Source organism: Cupressus sempervirens, chromosome 8, assembly GCF_028749045.1.
Source record: "Cupressus sempervirens isolate cs-2001-9-10 chromosome 8, ASM2874904v1, whole genome shotgun sequence".
NCBI classification, from domain to species: Eukaryota; Viridiplantae; Streptophyta; class Pinopsida; order Cupressales; family Cupressaceae; genus Cupressus; species Cupressus sempervirens.
The window spans coordinates 568,331,649-568,349,626 of NC_143125.1; the positions used below are offsets into that span (position 1 = coordinate 568,331,649).

General features: G+C 36.4%; 1 protein-coding gene and 1 pseudogene across 1 annotated transcript; one reads left to right on the forward strand and one right to left on the reverse strand.

The window, feature by feature from the left end:
• The first annotated feature begins 295 nt into the window (after positions 1 to 295).
• LOC149543667 (protein PLASTID TRANSCRIPTIONALLY ACTIVE 16, chloroplastic-like) lies at positions 296 to 1,338 on the forward strand (annotated as a pseudogene).
• A 3,865-nt stretch (positions 1,339 to 5,203) lies between these two features.
• Positions 5,204 to 10,796, reverse strand: LOC149543668 (uncharacterized). Its single transcript, XM_089795825.1, has 5 exons — positions 10,716 to 10,796; positions 7,813 to 9,808; positions 7,276 to 7,518; positions 6,620 to 7,056; positions 5,204 to 6,403 (listed from the first exon to the last, which is right to left on the reverse strand). Exons 1-5 carry the CDS (start codon positions 10,794 to 10,796, stop codon positions 5,204 to 5,206), a joined length of 3,957 nt encoding a protein of 1,318 aa, XP_089651951.1.
• Positions 10,797 to 17,978: the final 7,182 nt, after the last annotated feature.

The following is a 17,978-nucleotide window of genomic DNA, read 5'->3' on the forward strand; positions in this document are numbered from 1 at the left end:
AACCAGGTATGGAAGTAATCAGACGAGTTTCAAGATATATGTATCTCACATATCTTTCAGGAAGACAATCATGTGGTAGATCATCTCTCCAATATGGGGTGTGATGGGGTACATTTCTCATCTCTCAATCCACCATCAATCATTGAAAAGTATGAGGACTTAAAAAAGATTATTGCTATGCATAAACAATAATAAAAGCCACGTCTAGTGCCCAGTGAATATATATATATATATATATATATATATATTAGTGCCCAGTAAATATTCACATGCAGCATCGATCATGCCGACACACATGGCAACTCTTTCATCGCCATTTTTAGGCCGACTAGGTGACTCACACAAAATTGCCCATAACCAAAATTTATTTGTAACTCCAAATCACAAAGCTCATAGAAGGTATAAATCAAAAAGTTTGTTACTAGTTACAGCCCAACAATCCTCATTTTTAAAGAATTTTAGCTAGGGTTTCAAAAAGAAGAGTGAGGATGAGGATTTAGAACCCCTTGTAAATGATTCATCATCTTTAGTGTTAAGTTACAAATCAAATCCTTTCGGGCTGGGTAAATCAAGGTAGCATGAAGCCAGAACAATGTTTGGAGTAGGTAAAATAGGTCAGTTTGGTGCCAGGATCTCACAAATGCTGCTGTGGTAATGTTTTACTATGTGAGTTGGTGTTACAAACCTCTCATTTGTTCAAGACTTGGCACAATTTTCCATTTAGTATAAGATAATTGGTGTAGAGGATGTTAGACGTCTGAATGCAGTGGAGTTTGATATTAAGGATGCATAATCCATTGCTAAAGCTATAGGAAATGCCAACAAAGCAATGGTATCCATAGGACCCTTAGAGGATGGTCCCAATTCTCAAGTTACCACAAATGATGCTTTGTACATTATTGAAGTAGCCAAGTTAGCAAATGTGAAGCATGTGGTGGTTTTTTATGAGTACCACGGCATATCTCCAAGTGTTCTCGATGGAATCTCTTCATTTTTCACTAATAATTTTGGGAAGTCAGAAATTTCATTGCCAGAGCTCATTAAAAAAATTGTGGAAATGAAATTGAATTACACAATTCTGAAGGTTAGTTTTATAGATGAATTTTCTTCAAACAATGATAACAACCTTGTTCTGAAGACAAAAGGAAAGACAGACATAAAAGACAAAGTAATCAGTGCAAATTTAGCATTGAATTCCATGGTTAAAAGGTTTCAAGGACTCAAGTGGCATGCATTGTTGCTGAAGTTCTTTCAAACACTTCCACCTTAGAGTATAAGACTTCAAATTCATTTTTGGGATATTTTTTCAAGGGAGATAGTATATTCTCCACTTTGTAAAAACTTCTGCTCCTATTTTGGAGTCAAAATTGTAAATTCAAAAACTATGATCGATGTAAATATAAGGGATGATGCTAGGTTTTCTTACTAGTTCTTTCCTATTGACCTTTTTTGAACTAGATTTATAAATATAATATAGTGGCTTGCCACTTTTGCCTAAAAAAATAATAATAAAAAATCTTCAAAAACAACAAAAAATTAGTCCAAACAATTAAAAACATATCTCAAACAGGCCATAAATAATTCATAACACAAATCATGAGCATATTATTAATTTTTTTATAAATAATTTTTATATATTTCAATTCGATGATCCATTTATTTCATGTTGAGTTGGTGTCCATCTATAATTGCCACTCCTTCAAGATAGGTTTGCATACCTTGATTAGTTTTATATGAAATCAATGATGAGGCCCACTATATTGAAACAAGTTTAATTATTTTATGGAAAAATATTTGTCTTATTCAATATCCATTCTACTACAAGAGACTAAGAAGCAATGCCGTTATGTCTTGAAACATCTCCTTGAGCTTGGAAAAATCTTGCACAACATGGATAGCTAAAAAGGTCTTGCCTGTGTTCCTTTTCTCCCCCTTTTGTTCCTCAAACAAGAAAAAAAATCTTGAAGGATTTTCAACCTTTTTATGTTGTAGAGACTATGATTGATCCAACACCTTCAACAAATATATCAATGCTATCCCAAAATGCCTTTGTGACCCCACTTCTTATCTCTACAACTTATAGGTGTGGCTTAGATTGCAGCCAATATTTGTCAGACTCTTTCATCGGCACCCAAAAATGGCACAAAATAAGTAAGCGTACATTTGAGAGACAACAATAGCCTACTCTAGCACCTTTTTCGGCCATCCAACACCTTTGTAGGCTCAAAGCACCTTTTCCAAGCCTCACAACACCTTTTATAGGCCCAAATGCCTTTTATAGGCCACCCAATGCCTTTTACAAGCCCAAATTCTTTTTTTGGGCTCACAATGCCTCTTATAGGTTCAAACATATTTTTCAAGCCATCCAACACCTTTCATAGGTCCAAATTTTTTTTCCAAGGCCTCATAGCACCTTTTTCAGGCCTTCCAATACCTTTTTTGTGTGTCACAGTGCCTTCTTAGGCCTCAACACCTTTTCATGGGTCCCATAAATATCCATTTTGACACAAACCTAGAGAAAAATCACAACCTTAGCTCTTACTTATCTACAAAGGCTATCAATATACATAGAATTTTCCACTCAAGTTTTTCTTGCCTTTCATGAGTTAGCACTTTCTACTTTTCCCACACTTCTGCTCTCCAAATGTTGTACAAGTTCATATTCATATTTAATTAAGCACCCATTATTTCTTCTTCTTCACATCTATTTATTCAACATCAGTGAAGGTTAATTTTCCTCTCAATATTCCTAGTTTACACTTTTTGTGGGCCTCAACAACATTTCAATATTCACAAAAATTCCACATACATCCAAATATTGTAAAAATACCAAGAACATCCAAAATATTACAAAAATACCACAAAAATAGAAGCACAAATATATCAATAATAATCAGCCAGTTTCTTTGCACATGATGCACGTCACCGTTCTTGCCATGGAAAGACACACTTTTATTTATTATAATGGAAAAGGTACAATTACATTCCAATGAAAATATGTATTCTAGCCCTCCTTGTGGAGGTGACATGCTAGGCCCTTCATCTAGGGGCATTTCCCTAGGCACTGTCCTAGACAATGAAGCTCCTAGCATGGATCCCCCTCACACCCAAACAACACCCATTAGTATTAAGAATTTTCCACTGCAAAATTGCATAAATTATCTATCTACAAACTAGGTCTCCCATCATTGCTCCATCAAGACCAACTAGTAATATAGACCCATTTAATATGTGGCTTCCCAATGTAGTTTCACAATCCTTGGCATATCTATAAACACATTATCCACTAACTTGTTGATACCTAACATAGTGATTTGCTGTTGAGCCATGTCATGTTCTTGATACATTTGTTCAGTTGCCATTTTCCAATGCTCCACATCCACTCTTGTCTCACTAGGTCACTACTATAATTCCCTTACCCTTGCCTCACAATTTTTCAACCACTCTTGCAACTGCAATGACATGGTGTTCATTTTTTATACTGCATCCTTAAAAGACTCTGACTGCACCTATAGTAACACCATCTCATTCTACAAACTTTCCAAACCTGCTTATGCCATCCTTAGAGACTCCTACAATCTTTGCACCCATGCTCACTCCACCCAAAGCTCCACATCATTTGCATCTTCTCATGACCTTTCCACCCACAACTTAGCTTCCAATGATCACACCCGTGCTTGTTCTGCATCGAACACCCTTTAGAGCTATCTAGCTTCTATTTGTGCTCCATCCTTGTGGACTTTATCTGTCAACACTAACAAAAAGGCAACCTCTTACTCCACATTCTTTTCTTGGATTCTCTCTATGGCCAATGCTCTCTGCAACTCCTCCACTCCATGTGTAGCACCCTTAGTCTTCGGCTTTGGCTCAGACACTCCTAACACTCCCATCTCTTTGTCCATTGACTCCTATATTGGAATTACAAGGCTAGTTAACTAAGTTGTGGCACTTGTCACTTCACCCATATTGACATCCCCAGTCACCCTTCAACCTCTTCTAATTATCTTTCAAGCAGAGCTCGTACCCCTTGTACTTGTCGATCTGATGGGGAAAAAAATCTTCCCAATCTTAGATCTTACTTTCTTCTAGGATCCCTTGGACTCTCACTGAGTCTCCTAGGGTATCTCACTGACCCTAATTAGAGGAACTAATTTCACTCTCTCTCTCTCTCTAAGACTTCCTCCCCATCACTTTAAGTCTTCTCTCCATGACTGAATAGGGTCAGTCATGCCCCCTCTCTGTATCTTTTCTGCTCTACAAGTTCCTTAGCCGGGCCATCAATGCTCGCCTAGGACTTGTTTACTTTTTCTGGCTAGCCTTTCCATATTTCCTGAACTAACTACACTCCTACCCATGATGGATTCTTCCTGACTAACACATTCCATAAGACTGAGTGTGAAAGTCAAGAGAAATCCATCTATAGAACTACTATTAAACACAACTCTACTATACAACCTCAAACAGAAATTAGTATGCAACTCGAGAAAAAAAACACACTGTACACACTCAAATTCTTTCTTTTATTGAAAACTGAAAATGACAATGCAATTCAGAATATCTCTTCTCCTAAGAGTTTTTCCTAGCTATTCAACGCACTCTCAAGGACAAAAGAAAAACTTCTGCCTCCCAGAATCATTCGGCTCCCATTTTAATATCTATCTATCAGCTCTTTTCTTTGCTATAACGGTTTCTTGTTACCCTGTATTCTCCAACCACCATGACTCTGTGTATTCTTCCATCTATAACTGTCGACGTTTCCTCTCCTTTTAGTGTCGACATCAGCAGTCTGCTCTTCCAACGTGTCAGTCATCCTTTTGTCTGACAATTTTTATTTTATTTTTGTTGTTGCAAATGATGATCTTATTTGCTGTATCGTAACCCTTCTTCCTTTGATAGTTTTCTGCTCTACGACGGTGTGACAGGTAAGACTCTGGTTCTCCATTGCTTTGCTGTTCTTCATCGTTATCAACATCGAGCGGTTCCAAGGTTCTGATGCAGTTGGTTTTTTTTTTGTGAATGTGACTTCCAATTTATAGTTTTTATGATCCTGTGACCTTGTGTTGAGCTGTTTAAAGTTAAGCCGATAATCTCTTAACTCTTATTCGTATGACCTACTCCTTGGTCATTACCTAACTGGGTACTAGGGTTTGGAGTGAAACCCTAGGGTGCTCTGCACCATACTCCCCCCTTTGTGAAGGAGATGTCAATTTTGATTAGTCGGTAGCAATGCCGAACTAATCCCCTTTCTTCTGAACTCTTCCTCATCCAACCATGTGGCTTCTGCAGCTGGCAACCCTCTCCATTGTATGAGGTATTCTCTGTAAACCCTACGTCGAGTTGTTTTCTTAACCCGTGAATCCAGTACTCTCTCCGCTTGCAGTTTTGGCTGGGGTTGTACTTTGATGTCTCGAACATCTCTATCTATCTCTCTTTTCTGAATGCTCTCAGTCATCTCTGGTCCCCTGTAAATAATTAGATCCTGCACATTAAAAACAGGTGATATATCTAGATCATTAGGTAAATCTACCTTATAGGCATTCGGCCCATACTTCTCCAAAATTTTACAAGGACCTATTCTTCTCATCTGCAACTTGGTAGGAACCCCCTTTTGCAATCTGGCCTTATTCAGATGCACCATTACTAAGTCCCCAACTTGAAACTGCACTTCTCTCCTTCCTTCATCTACCTTCTCCTTCAACTTTTGATTTGCTTCAACCAGAGTTCTTTTCACCTGGTCATGCACCTCCATCATGAATTGAGCAAAATCCTCAGCATGTCCACTGACCACTCCCTGTTCTTTTAGCTCTCTAAGTTCACAGACTCCCTGTGGATGCATTCCATACACAATCTGGAAAGGACTTTTCCCTGTAGTCCTGTTGATGCTATCATTGTAAGCAAATTCTGCCTGTGGTATCACTTGATCCCAGGTTTGTCCATATTCTTTTGTCAAACATCTGAGAAGATTTCCCAGTACTCTGTTTACAACTTCAGTCTGACCATCAGTTTGAGGATGGTATGCAGAACTGTGGGACAAATTAGTTCCCAATCTTTTCCATAATGTCTTCCAGAAATGACCCATGAATTTTACATCCCTATTAGACACCATACTGACTGGCAACCCATGAATTCTGACTACTTCTTTGAAAAATAAATGGGCAATGTGACTGGCATCATTAGTGGTCTTACATGGTATGAAGTGGCTCATTTTACTGAACCTATCCACTACTACAAATATACTATCAAATCTAGTTCTTGTCCTAGGCAACCCCACAATAAAATCCATACTCAGACATTCCCAAGGTCTATTGGGTACGGGTAAGGGTTGGTACAGACCAGCATTTGATGAGGTTCCCTTCGCCTTTTGACAAATTGTACATTGCTCCACATATCTTCTTACATCTTTCTGCATTTTTGGCCAGTAATAGTATCTACTCACCAATTCTAGAGTCTTGTTCAATCCAAAATGCCCACTCAAGCATCCATTGTGTTTCTCCTGTATCAGGTTCTCTCTCATTGAACCCCTTGGAACACACAGCTGATTGTCCTTAAACAACAAACCATTCTGTAAGGTATAATTAGCAAACTCACTATGAAAATGGTTTTCAAAAAATGAGCATACCTTGTAGGCTTCTGAGAAATCTTCGTCACTTGCATAGAGATCTTTAAATTCTTCTATTCCAATACTCCTCAACTGAATTTCCTGCACTGTCAGCAATCTTCTACTCAAAGCATCTGCTACCTTATTCACCTGACCTTTCTTATGTTTAATGGTGAATGTATAGGATTGCAAAAATTCCATCCACTTAATATGTCGCAGACTGAGCTTCTCTTGAGTATTTATAAAGCTTAAAGCTTGGTTATCAGTGTACACTACAAATTCTTTGGGCAATAAATAGTGCCTCCACTTTCTCAAGGCTTGCACTAATGCATACAATTCAAGATCATAGGAAGAATACCTGGACTTTGCTTCATTTAGCCTTTCACTAAAAAAGGCAACAGGTCTTCCCTCTTGACTTAAGACTGCTCCAACAGCAATGTTGCTAGCATCACACTCCACTGTAAATAGCTTCTCAAAACTAGGTAGTACTAGAACTGGCTTAGTAGCTACCTCTTTCTTCAGCCTCTCAAATCCTTCATTTGCCCTATCTGTCCACACAAATTTTGTATTCACTCCGCCTTTGATAGTATCCAACATTGGAGCACATATCCCACTGAAGTTTCTAATGAACTTCCTATAAAACTAAGCCAAACCATGGAAACTTTTGACAGCTGTACCTGTCTTCGGTGTAGGCCAAGTCAGAATAGCTTTGACCTTGTCATCATCCATCTTCAAGTTACTCTGTGACACAACAAAACCAAGGTAAACTAGTTCCTCCTTCATGAACTCACACTTTTCCAGGTTAATGGACAATTTCTCCTCTTGCAACCTTCTCAACACAATCTCCAAGTGCTTGAGATGCTCTTCTTTACTCTTACTGTAAACCAGTATATCATCCAGGTAAACTACTACAAAGTTACCTATATAATGCTTCAACACTTCATTCATTAGTCTCATAAAAGTGCTGGGTGCATTTGTAAGACCAAATGGCATAACTAACCATTCATACAAACCCTCATTAGTTTTGAAGGCCGTTTTCCACTCATCACCTTCCCTCATTCGAATTTGGTGATAACCACTTTTCAAATCAATTTTGGAAAAATATTGTGCACTGCCTAGACAATCCATTAAATCTTCTATTCTAGGAATAGGAAACCTATATCTTATGGTTATCCTATTTATTGCTCTAGAATCAGTGCAAAGTCTCCACTTACCTCCTTTCTTCGGTGCTAGTACAACTGGTACTGCACATGGGCTGATGCTTTTCTTGATCAATCCCTGGTCTAGCAGTTCTTGAACCTCCCTGGCAATTTCCTTGTTTTGTTCGGGAGTCATCTTGTAGGCTGCCTTGTTTGGCAATGAAGCTCCTGGTACAAAGTCAATCTGATGACTTACTGCTCTCTGTGGTGGTAGTGTAGCTAGTGTACCATCACTAATGATATCTCTGTACTTGTCCAATATATCCTGGACCTCCTTAGGTAACACATTGGGTTTCTTTATCTCCTCTTCTCTGGGCTTCAGCAGAACAACAAATCCAACTTCTTCTTCTTCTTTGAAGTCTTTCAAGAATTCCTTACCACTCATCAGTAGCAATTTCTGATTTGTTGCTGTGTCTCCATCTTCTATTAGAGACTGTATCTTGAAGGTTGTTCCATCCTTCTTGAAAGTATATAAATTCTTCTTTCCATGGTAGACTGCATCTCTATCATACTGCCATGGCCTACCCAATAACAGATGGCATGCATCCATTGGAAGTATATCACACAAAATTCTGTCCTGATAACCCCCTATGGAAAAGTCTACCCAAGCTTGTTCATTTACTAACACCTTGTGGCCTTTGTTTAACCAAGTAACTCTATAAGGATGGTCATGTGGAGTTCTTACCAATTGTAATTTTTGGACTGCTTCTTTCGAGATGATGTTGTCCGTAGAACCAGAATCCACAATCACCTTGCAAACTTTGCCAAGTATCTTGCACTTCACTCTGAAAAGTGATCTCCTCTCTTTTGGCTCCTCCTTGCTTGGTTTCTTCAGCAATATTCTACGGAACATGAGATTTTCTCCTTTCTCTGAATCAAGATTCACCTCTTGGTTATGGCAATTAACTTGGTCCTCTTGGACATAATTATTTCTCCTTTCACCTTGTGAAGATGAAGGCTTATCTGGACACCTATAAGCAGGATGCCCCAAATTACCGCAATTGTAACACTTCATAGTGGAAAAATGTGAACCTCTACCACCATAGCTATGTCTTCCTCTGCCTCCATTATACGAATTTCTACCTCTCTGGTAGCCTCCTCTATGATTATTGTTGTGATGGTTTTGCTCCACTGGTTTAGAATCTTCTTGAGTCTTAGTCTCGTTATCTCTACCCTTATATCCACCTCGATGAAAACCTCGGCCTCTGCCTCTATTAGAGTTGGATTCTTGCCTCTTCTTATTTCTTTCTTCCACTTTCAGAGCTAATTGGAAACACTTATGCATAGTAGTTGGTGCCCATAAACTTATCTCTTCTTGAATATTTGCTCTCAATCCGCCAGTATACCGAGCAACTTTCACAGCTTCTTCTTCTTGCACCCTTGATCTCAAACAAAGCTTATGAAACTCTTCTGTATATGCCGCCACATCCAAGTCCTTCTGCTTTAGACTTTGCCTCTTCTTATGGAGCTGTATCTCATAATCTTCAGGAAGATAATTTTCCTTGATCTTTGTCACCATAGCTTGCCAGTTTGCGATGGGCTTTTTGTCTTCTCTTTTCCTCTCTTCTTGGAGGAATTTCCACCAAGTCAATGCTGCTCCTCTCAATCGAGACTTAGCGACTTTTACCTTTTCTGCTTCAGTTACCCCTTCACAATCGAAGTGATTTTCCATGCCTTCTATCCATTCCATTACTAATTCAGTATCCATCTTACCAGAAAATACAGGTACTCCTTCCAATGCTTTTCCACTTAATGCCTTAATGGCTTTCAAGAATGGTTCTTCTTGTATAGGAGGGTCTGGTTCTGGTATGACATCCTCCTCAGCCACAGCTTCCCCTTTACTTGAACTCCCTGCTTCTCCTGTTACTTTACCAGCAACTTCATCTAGACGCTTTCTCATAAGCTCTAGAGTTTCCTCAAGGAGTCTATTTCTCTCCTTTTGTTCATTTACTTCTTTGGCCAATTCCACATTGGTCACCATGTTTGATTCCCCCACTGATTCTTCAACAGTCTGAAACATTTACAAATTAAGCCCAAATCTTAACCTGGCTCTGATACCAATCTGATGGGGAAAAAAATCTTCCCAATCTTAGATCCTACTTTCTTCTAGGATCCCTTGGACTCTCACTGAGTCTCCTAGGGTATCTCATTGACCCTATTTAGAGGAACTAATTTCACTCTCTCTCTCTCTCTCTAAGACTTCCTCCCCATCAAAATGTTTCACCTCTCACTTTAAGTCTTCTCTCCATGACTGAATAGGGTCAGTCATGCCCCCTCTCTGTATCTTTTCTGCTCTACAAGTTCCTTAGCCGGGCCATCAATGCTCGCCTAGGACTTGTTTACTTTTTCTGGCTAGCCTTTCCATATTTCCTGAACTAACTACACTCCTACCCATGATGGATTCTTCCTGACTAACACATTCCATAAGACTGAGTGTGAAAGTCAAGAGAAATCCATCTATAGAACTACTATTAAACACAACTCTACTATACAACCTCAAACAGAAATTAGTATGCAACTCGAGAAAAAAACACACTGTACACACTCAAATTCTTTCTTTTATTGAAAACTGAAAATGACAATGCAATTCAGAATATCTCTTCTCCTAAGAGTTTTTCCTAGCTATTCAACGCACTCTCAAGGACAAAAGAAAAACTTCTGCCTCCCAGAATCATTCGGCTCCCATTTTAATAGCTATCTATCAGCTCTTTTCTTTGCTATAACGGTTTCTTGTTACCTTGTATTCTCCAACCACCATGACTCTGTGTATTCTTCCATCTGTAACTGTCGACGTTTCCTCTCCTTTTAGTGTCGACATCAGCAGTCTGCTCTTCCAACGTGTCAGTCATCCTTTTGTCTGACAATTTTTATTTTATTTTTGTTGTTGCAAATGATGATCTTATTTGCTGTATCATAACCCTTCTTCCTTTGACAGTTTTCTGCTCTGCGACGGTGTGACAGGTAAGACTCTGGCTCTCCATTGCTTTGCTGTTCTTCATCGTTATCAACATCGAGCAGTTCCAAGGTTCTGATGCGGTTGGTTTTTTTTTTGTGAATGTGACTTCCAATTTATAGTTTTTATGATCCTGTGACCTTGTGTTGAGCTGTTTAAAGTTAAGCCGATAATCTCTTAACTTTTATTCGTATGACCTACTCCTTGGTCATTACCTAACTGGGTACTAGGGTTCGGAGTGAAACCCTAGGGTGCTCTGCACCACGATCCCTCTGGCATCTTTTTGCTACCCCTATAGGGCTATCTTCCACCCTCACCACATGATCACTACCCAATTCCTCCTACAAAACCTACTACACTGCACTCCCTGACAACATTAACAATGCTGACAAGGGAGATTCTTCTACCCTAACTTCTGCACCCCTAGGCTATGTCTTTCTTGGCTCTATCTAACTTGACTCACTATGCATATACACTAGTGCCTTCAGCTTAGGTTGATACACTAGTTCACTTGACATTTGACGAGCATGCTTTTTCTTCTATCCTTGCCTTACCCATCCTCCATGATTGACATCCCCCATCTTTTCTTCTTGCTATGACTGGTCAGTGAGCCCAACATGCTAACAACCTTACACATACTTCACCTTAATACCAAGGAAAGCTCCAAACAACAGGGATACTTATCACTTCATTGTGCCTCACTTCATGTTCGCATGCCCATATATTTATAGACATCACTCCACCCACATTACATTGCATTAGCCTTGCCATGCGTTCACTTTTGTAACCTATTGTACTAGTACCAAGTACATTTTCCACTCTATCCTAACATTACAACACCATGATCCCCCACTGACACATATCTTCCAATGCAATCACCATGCATCCCACTGCACAATTGTCACTAGTACACTACACAACTTGTTACAAGAATTCTACAACAACTTTAATCCATGGGAAACTGAAAAAACTTGACTCTATTGCACACAAGTGTCGGCACTACTAAGCCGCAAATAATGGCTTTTCCTACTATCATGTTTTTCTTGTACCTCGATGATGTATTTGACTAAAGGGACCACAATGAGGACATGATATTTGATTTTCTTTTATTTTTCACACTTCTTGTCATGACCCCTCCTAAAGAGAATCCTATAATTATAACTAGATAAAATATAATAATAATAATTCTATTATCAATTATTCAAAAAAGAAATAATTGATAAACTATATACACAAATATTTATGATCTATTTATTTTACTTAATCATTTGTATTATTCATAATAACATAAATTATTATTATTCATAGTAATAATATCAAGATATAAGAATAAATAAATTACATTATAAATCAATAAGATGATAATATATCTAACTATTATCACATTTATAGATACTATTAATAACTAATGATAATGGATTGATTACTAAATTTAATAATATTAATTGATATTATATTATATCTATTAATAAATATGATACAACAATTAATATAAGTTCAATATAGATATATAAGTATATAAGTAAATAGTCTAAATATTATATATATATCATAAAAAATTAACACCTAAGGGTCGTATCTTTTAACCACACTCCAAGAAACATATATAAAAGTCAAACTATCAAAGGACGTAATGAAGGAATACCATGAAATGACATTAGGATATAATAAGGAGGAGGTACGACAGGTCAAATAATTACTACATGGACGTTGGCCAAAGCACATTCACAAAAGGTTGATAAGCACACATCACGCTACACACCAAGTGATTAAGGTAGTAGCTTGGGAGGAATGACATAGTACATTCCAATCATGAGCAAAGGGTGTGATAGGACTAGTATTGAGGTGGGACAAAGACATTCATCAGATTCCACATGTGGTTTTGAATACATTGTAGCAGTGCTTGGTGACGTGGATGCCAAGTATATAAGGCATTGGACATATGAATAGTAGCACCAAATATCCCACTCATAGTGAAGGATGTGGAACGAGGACGGAGGAGGGAATTAGGGTTGGCAACAAGGCATTTTTATTGGATGTCACATCGACATTAATATTAAGGACATAGAATAAAGGTAGAAAGTATATCCAATGTTGTGGGTGAAAATAGAGCAAAATGCAAGATTGAACATATTCTCAAAACCCCATTAATAAATTTGCTAGTAAGTAAATCACAGTAATTTTAGAGGAGAATTGAGAAGAAAAAAAAATCAATTAATAAGAGAAGAGTATAAGGAGAGATTCCAAATTTTAAATATATTCTATCTTAGACACAAGATTATCATTTATATATAACTAAAGAATGTGGATATTCTTGAAAATAAATATAATTTCTATATATTTCCAAGTATAGAACAAATACTTGGAGTCATTCATAAGACTTTAAATTGGAAACAAAGAGCATTTTGAAGGACATACGACACAAGACATTACAAGTGGTATCAAAGCATCTTTCTTGCCAGCCTATGGAAAATAATTAATGCAAAAACACCAAAAAGATCAGAGAGCATTAGAAAGGGAAGGAAGGAAGTAGTCCACGAAAATGAACAATCAACTAAGTAATGAATTAAAAGCTTTCATGGAACAGACAAACCAAACTACTCAAGCACTTATGGAACAAACTGAAAGAAATGTTTGAGCTATAACCAAGCAAAGTGAAACAAATAGACTCCTCTTGGAAACCTTTCATAATATAAACAAAAATGGGAGAGATACAAATTCTCACCAATCTGAAGATGATAATAATTAGTTGCATAAACCAAAATCAGAGCATAGACCCATAGGACCCCCCTTCCTACCTAGAGAGGAACAAGAAGATGAGGACGAGGTAAATGAAGTAAATAATATAAATGAAATTATAAATCAGTACTCAAGAATCAATCTTGAACTTAGAATGGAGATATTATTTAAAGATTATTGTGATGCTCGGGTGAAGTCACTATCAAGTAGAAAGAGACAAATACACCAAGAGAAAGGACTAAGAGAGGAGATAAATAAAGTGAGTCTTCCAAAATTTGATAGAACAGAAAGAACTATAGAATGCTCATGGGTACAAATGTTGGATACATATCTTTCCTTAAACCCTATGATAGACAAAAGTGCTATCCAATTTGCTGTCCTTCATTTAAGAGGAGTAGCACAAGATTGGTGGTAGCATGGCTTTAACAACCAGGAACATAAATGAATTAAGAGTTATGATGAATTCACCCAAAAACTGATAAAATGATTTGATTGAATAGATATAGAATGGTACTTCAAAAGATTAACCCAACTTAGACAAGAGGGATCAGTGATGAAATTTGCTAGGGAATTTGAAAGGTTATTAGCCATGGTACCTAAAATATCACAAAGGAGACTCACCTATTTATTTATAGATGGATTAAAGGAATCAATCAAGAGTGCAGTGGGACCCTATGAACCAAAAAGACTAGAAGATGCCCTCCAAAAGGCATTAAAATTTGATAACACCAAATAAATGATAGGTCCAAGAACTATGCACCCAGCACATATTCCAGACATTACAAAAAGGGAAGAAATCACTCCAAGGACTTCTAGAAGGATGAGTTATGTCACCATTGCAAGTAACCATGGGAACATGGCCATAAATGCAGAAGAGAGATCAAGAGTTATCGTGATGAACTAAAAAGAAAAAATTTATGCTTTCATTGTGAGGAAAGTTGGGAACTAGGACACACATGTGGGAAGAGAAGCCAAGTTTGAAAAATGGATGCTACACTTGATGAGAAAGCAAAGGACAAAGTAAATAAGAGACCTAAATATAATCAAGAATGTAATGAAAATACAAAGGACCAAGAAGAACTAGATGAGCTGCAATTTTAGTAGAACACACACACACACATGTAATAAAATAAATTATAATAATTAGTGAATCAGATTATCTCCTAAGTAGACCACCTTGATGGATGCCAAAGGTTGCCATCAAGGCCAAGAGGGCCAAAGTTTTGCTCTTGGGATTAGGTAGGAAGAATAAGATTACCATCTAAGTAGAGCACCTTGATGGATGTCAAAGGCTACAATCAAGGCTAGGAGGGCCAAAGTTTCGCTCTTGGCCTTAGATTGGTTAAGTTAAGATTTGACATCATGTCAACTTAATTCAGTTAAGAATTTTCCAAGTAGACCACCTCATGGGATGACTAATGTCTTCCATGGAGGCCAAGAGGGCCAAAGTTTCACTCTTGGGCTTGGTAGGATATTGGTTTAGAACCAATTTATCATGACTAATCTTTTCTTTGAAGCTATTATATACATGTACATGTTAATAATTATTTGCATGTGTAGGATCCACAATCAAAAGGTGTACTGAGCAACTATATGTTATAAATCATTCCCTTTACTCTACTTCATTGTGAAAAATTATAAAGAATGTATGATGTGTCTACATCATGTATGCTTTGTGTCTTCATCTGTCCACATCGTGTTTGCTTCGTGTTTTCATTCATTAAAGATGTATGTTTTATAAAATCTTCTAGACCTTTTATATGAAAATATGTTTCTTGTCTATGAAAGACCTCATGCATGAGTAATATTTCTTGAGGAAAAGCAATTTTGAGAAGGGGAGACTGTCATGACCCCTCCTAAAGAGAATCCTATAATTATAACTGGGTAAAATATAATAATAATAATGCCATTATTGATTACTCAAAAAAGAAATAATATTGATAAACTATATACATAAATATTTATGATCTATTTATTTTACTTAATCATTTGTATTATTCACAGTAACATAAATTATTATTATTCATAATAATAATATCAAGATATAAGAATAAATAAATTACATTATAAATCAATAAGATGATAATATATCTAACTATTATCACATTTATAGATACTTTTAATAACTAATGATAATGAATTGATTGCTAAATTTAAATATATTAATTGATATAATATTATATCTATTAATAAATATGATACAACAATTAAGATAAGTTCAATACAGATATATAAGTATATAAGTAAATAGTCTAAATATTATATAATAGTAATAATAACAATATATGAGATTTTATATATATATATATATATATATATATATATATATATATATATATATAATATCATAAAAAATTAACACCTAAGGGTCGTGTCCTTTAATCACACTCCGAGCAACATATATAAAAGTCAAACTATCAAAGGAAATAATGAAGGAATACCACAGAATGACATTAGGATATAATAAGGAGGAGCTATGATAGGGAAAATAATTACTGTAGGGACGTTGGCCAAAGCACATTCAACAAAGGTTGACGAGGACATATCATGCTACACACCAAGTGATTAAGGCAACAGCTTGAAAGGAATGACATAGTACATTCCATTCATGAGAAAAGGGTGTGATAGGACTAGTATTGAGGTGGGACAAAGACATTCATTGGATTTCACATGGGGTTTCAAATAAATTGTAGCAGTGCTTAGTGATGTGGATGCCAAGTATATAAGGCATTGGACATATGAATAGTAGCACCAAATATCCCACTCGTAGTGAAGGACGTGGAACCAAGACGGAGGAGGGAATTAGGGTCGACAATAAGGCATTAGTATCAGATGTCACATTGACATTAATATTAAGGATATAGAATAAGGTAGAAAGTATATCTAATATTGTGGGTGAAAATAGAGAAAAATGCAAGATTGAACATATTCTCAAAACCCCAATAATAAATTTGCTAATAAGTAAATCACAATAATTTTAGAGGAGAATCGAGAGGAAAATAAATAAATCAATTAATAAGAGAAGAGTACAAGGAGAGATTCCAAATTTTAAATATATTCTATCTTAGACACAAGATTATCATATATATATATATAACTAAAGAATTTGGATATTCTTGAAAATAAATACAATTTCTATATATTTCCAAGTATAAAAGAAATACTTGGAGTCATTCATAAGACTCTAAATTGGAAACAAAGAGCATTTTGAAGGACATACGAAACAAGACATTATAGTTCTGATCTGGCAATCCTTTGATTTTTTGCATTATTGGTGTCCACTTGTAAATGCCTCCTCTCATTTGGAAGGCCATGTGTACCTTGACCAATTTTGCATAACATCTCAAGTGAGGTTCTTTATCTGACATGTGTCCATTTTCATGTATGTTTTCATTTACTGTGACAACAATTTTGTTCTTCATGATTATTATATCTTTCATGTACATTATTTATTTTTTTGTAACAATTCTTGATGTAATTGAGTATTCATATTACCATAGTTGAGCTAGTGGTGATTGTGCTATATCAATTTGTGAGGCCTCGCCCCAACCCTTCGTAGCATAGTTGATACCTTATTATTTTTTGACTCTCATGACTCAAGATGTCGAGACACTACCTGATGCTTTGAACATATTATATTATTTTATGTTGTGTGATATTTACTTTCAGATATTTGAGTTTGTCATTTAATGCTTTATGAATATGTATGTTGGGAAGTAAGTAAATGCATGATTTAACACTTTGATTATGAAATTTTAATGATTAAGAATATGAGTAGGATGAGAGAAACCCTGATTTATTGATATATGTATGTTTTAAATTATGTGATTCCCTGATACGTATATACATATGTGCATGTGATTTTATGGGGCTACTAATGTGTGCAATGAGTGTGCAAGATATTTTAGCCGAGAAACCCAACGGTGGAATGGAACTGATCCCTATGTGCCATTTGTGGAAACCATGTTGTTCGTATCTTATTGTATTGTGAGATGTATGAATGTATTTTTCAGTGATCAATAAATGTTAATGTTTCGTAATTGTGTTCTTTTAGTGTCACTTGACACTCGTGAATTGCATATGCATTCTAACATGCTAGTTAGGGGCAATTGTGTAACCTTTGGACCTAAGTCAGATTAAGTTAGTGACCTTTTTGCTAATTTTTTCTTAGTCGAGTTTAGTCACCCTTAATCCGGATTAATGCTTAATCTGCATTTTAGAGTTGTTAGATGGTCCTTATTATTCCTAGATTTTATTTGGTTCCAAATCAATTCCTAAGGCCTTAAATCATGAAATATTTATACCCTAGGGGTATGGGTATGGGTTGGGGGCATTTTCCACCCCTTAAGCCCCTTTTGTTGACTTTTGAGGCCACTCAAAAAGTCTATTTTTGCCTTTGTGCGATAATTGAAAGTTGTTACCATGAGTTGGATAACCACAACTCCACTTAGAGGTTAACCTTGGGTTGGGTTGAGTTAGAAACTTCTAG

Coding starts and splice junctions, on each gene's coding strand:
- LOC149543668 (XM_089795825.1), bottom strand. CDS start 10,796: ATGAAGAACAGCAAAGCAATGGAGAGCCAGAGTCTTACCTGTCACACC. Junction 9,809..10,715: donor AAACTGTCAAAGGAAGAAGG/GTTATGATACAG, acceptor TAAATGTTTCAG/ACTGTTGAAGAATCAGTGGG. Junction 7,057..7,275: donor TTGGCCTACACCGAAGACAG/GTACAGCTGTCA, acceptor AGCTATTTACAG/TGGAGTGTGATGCTAGCAAC.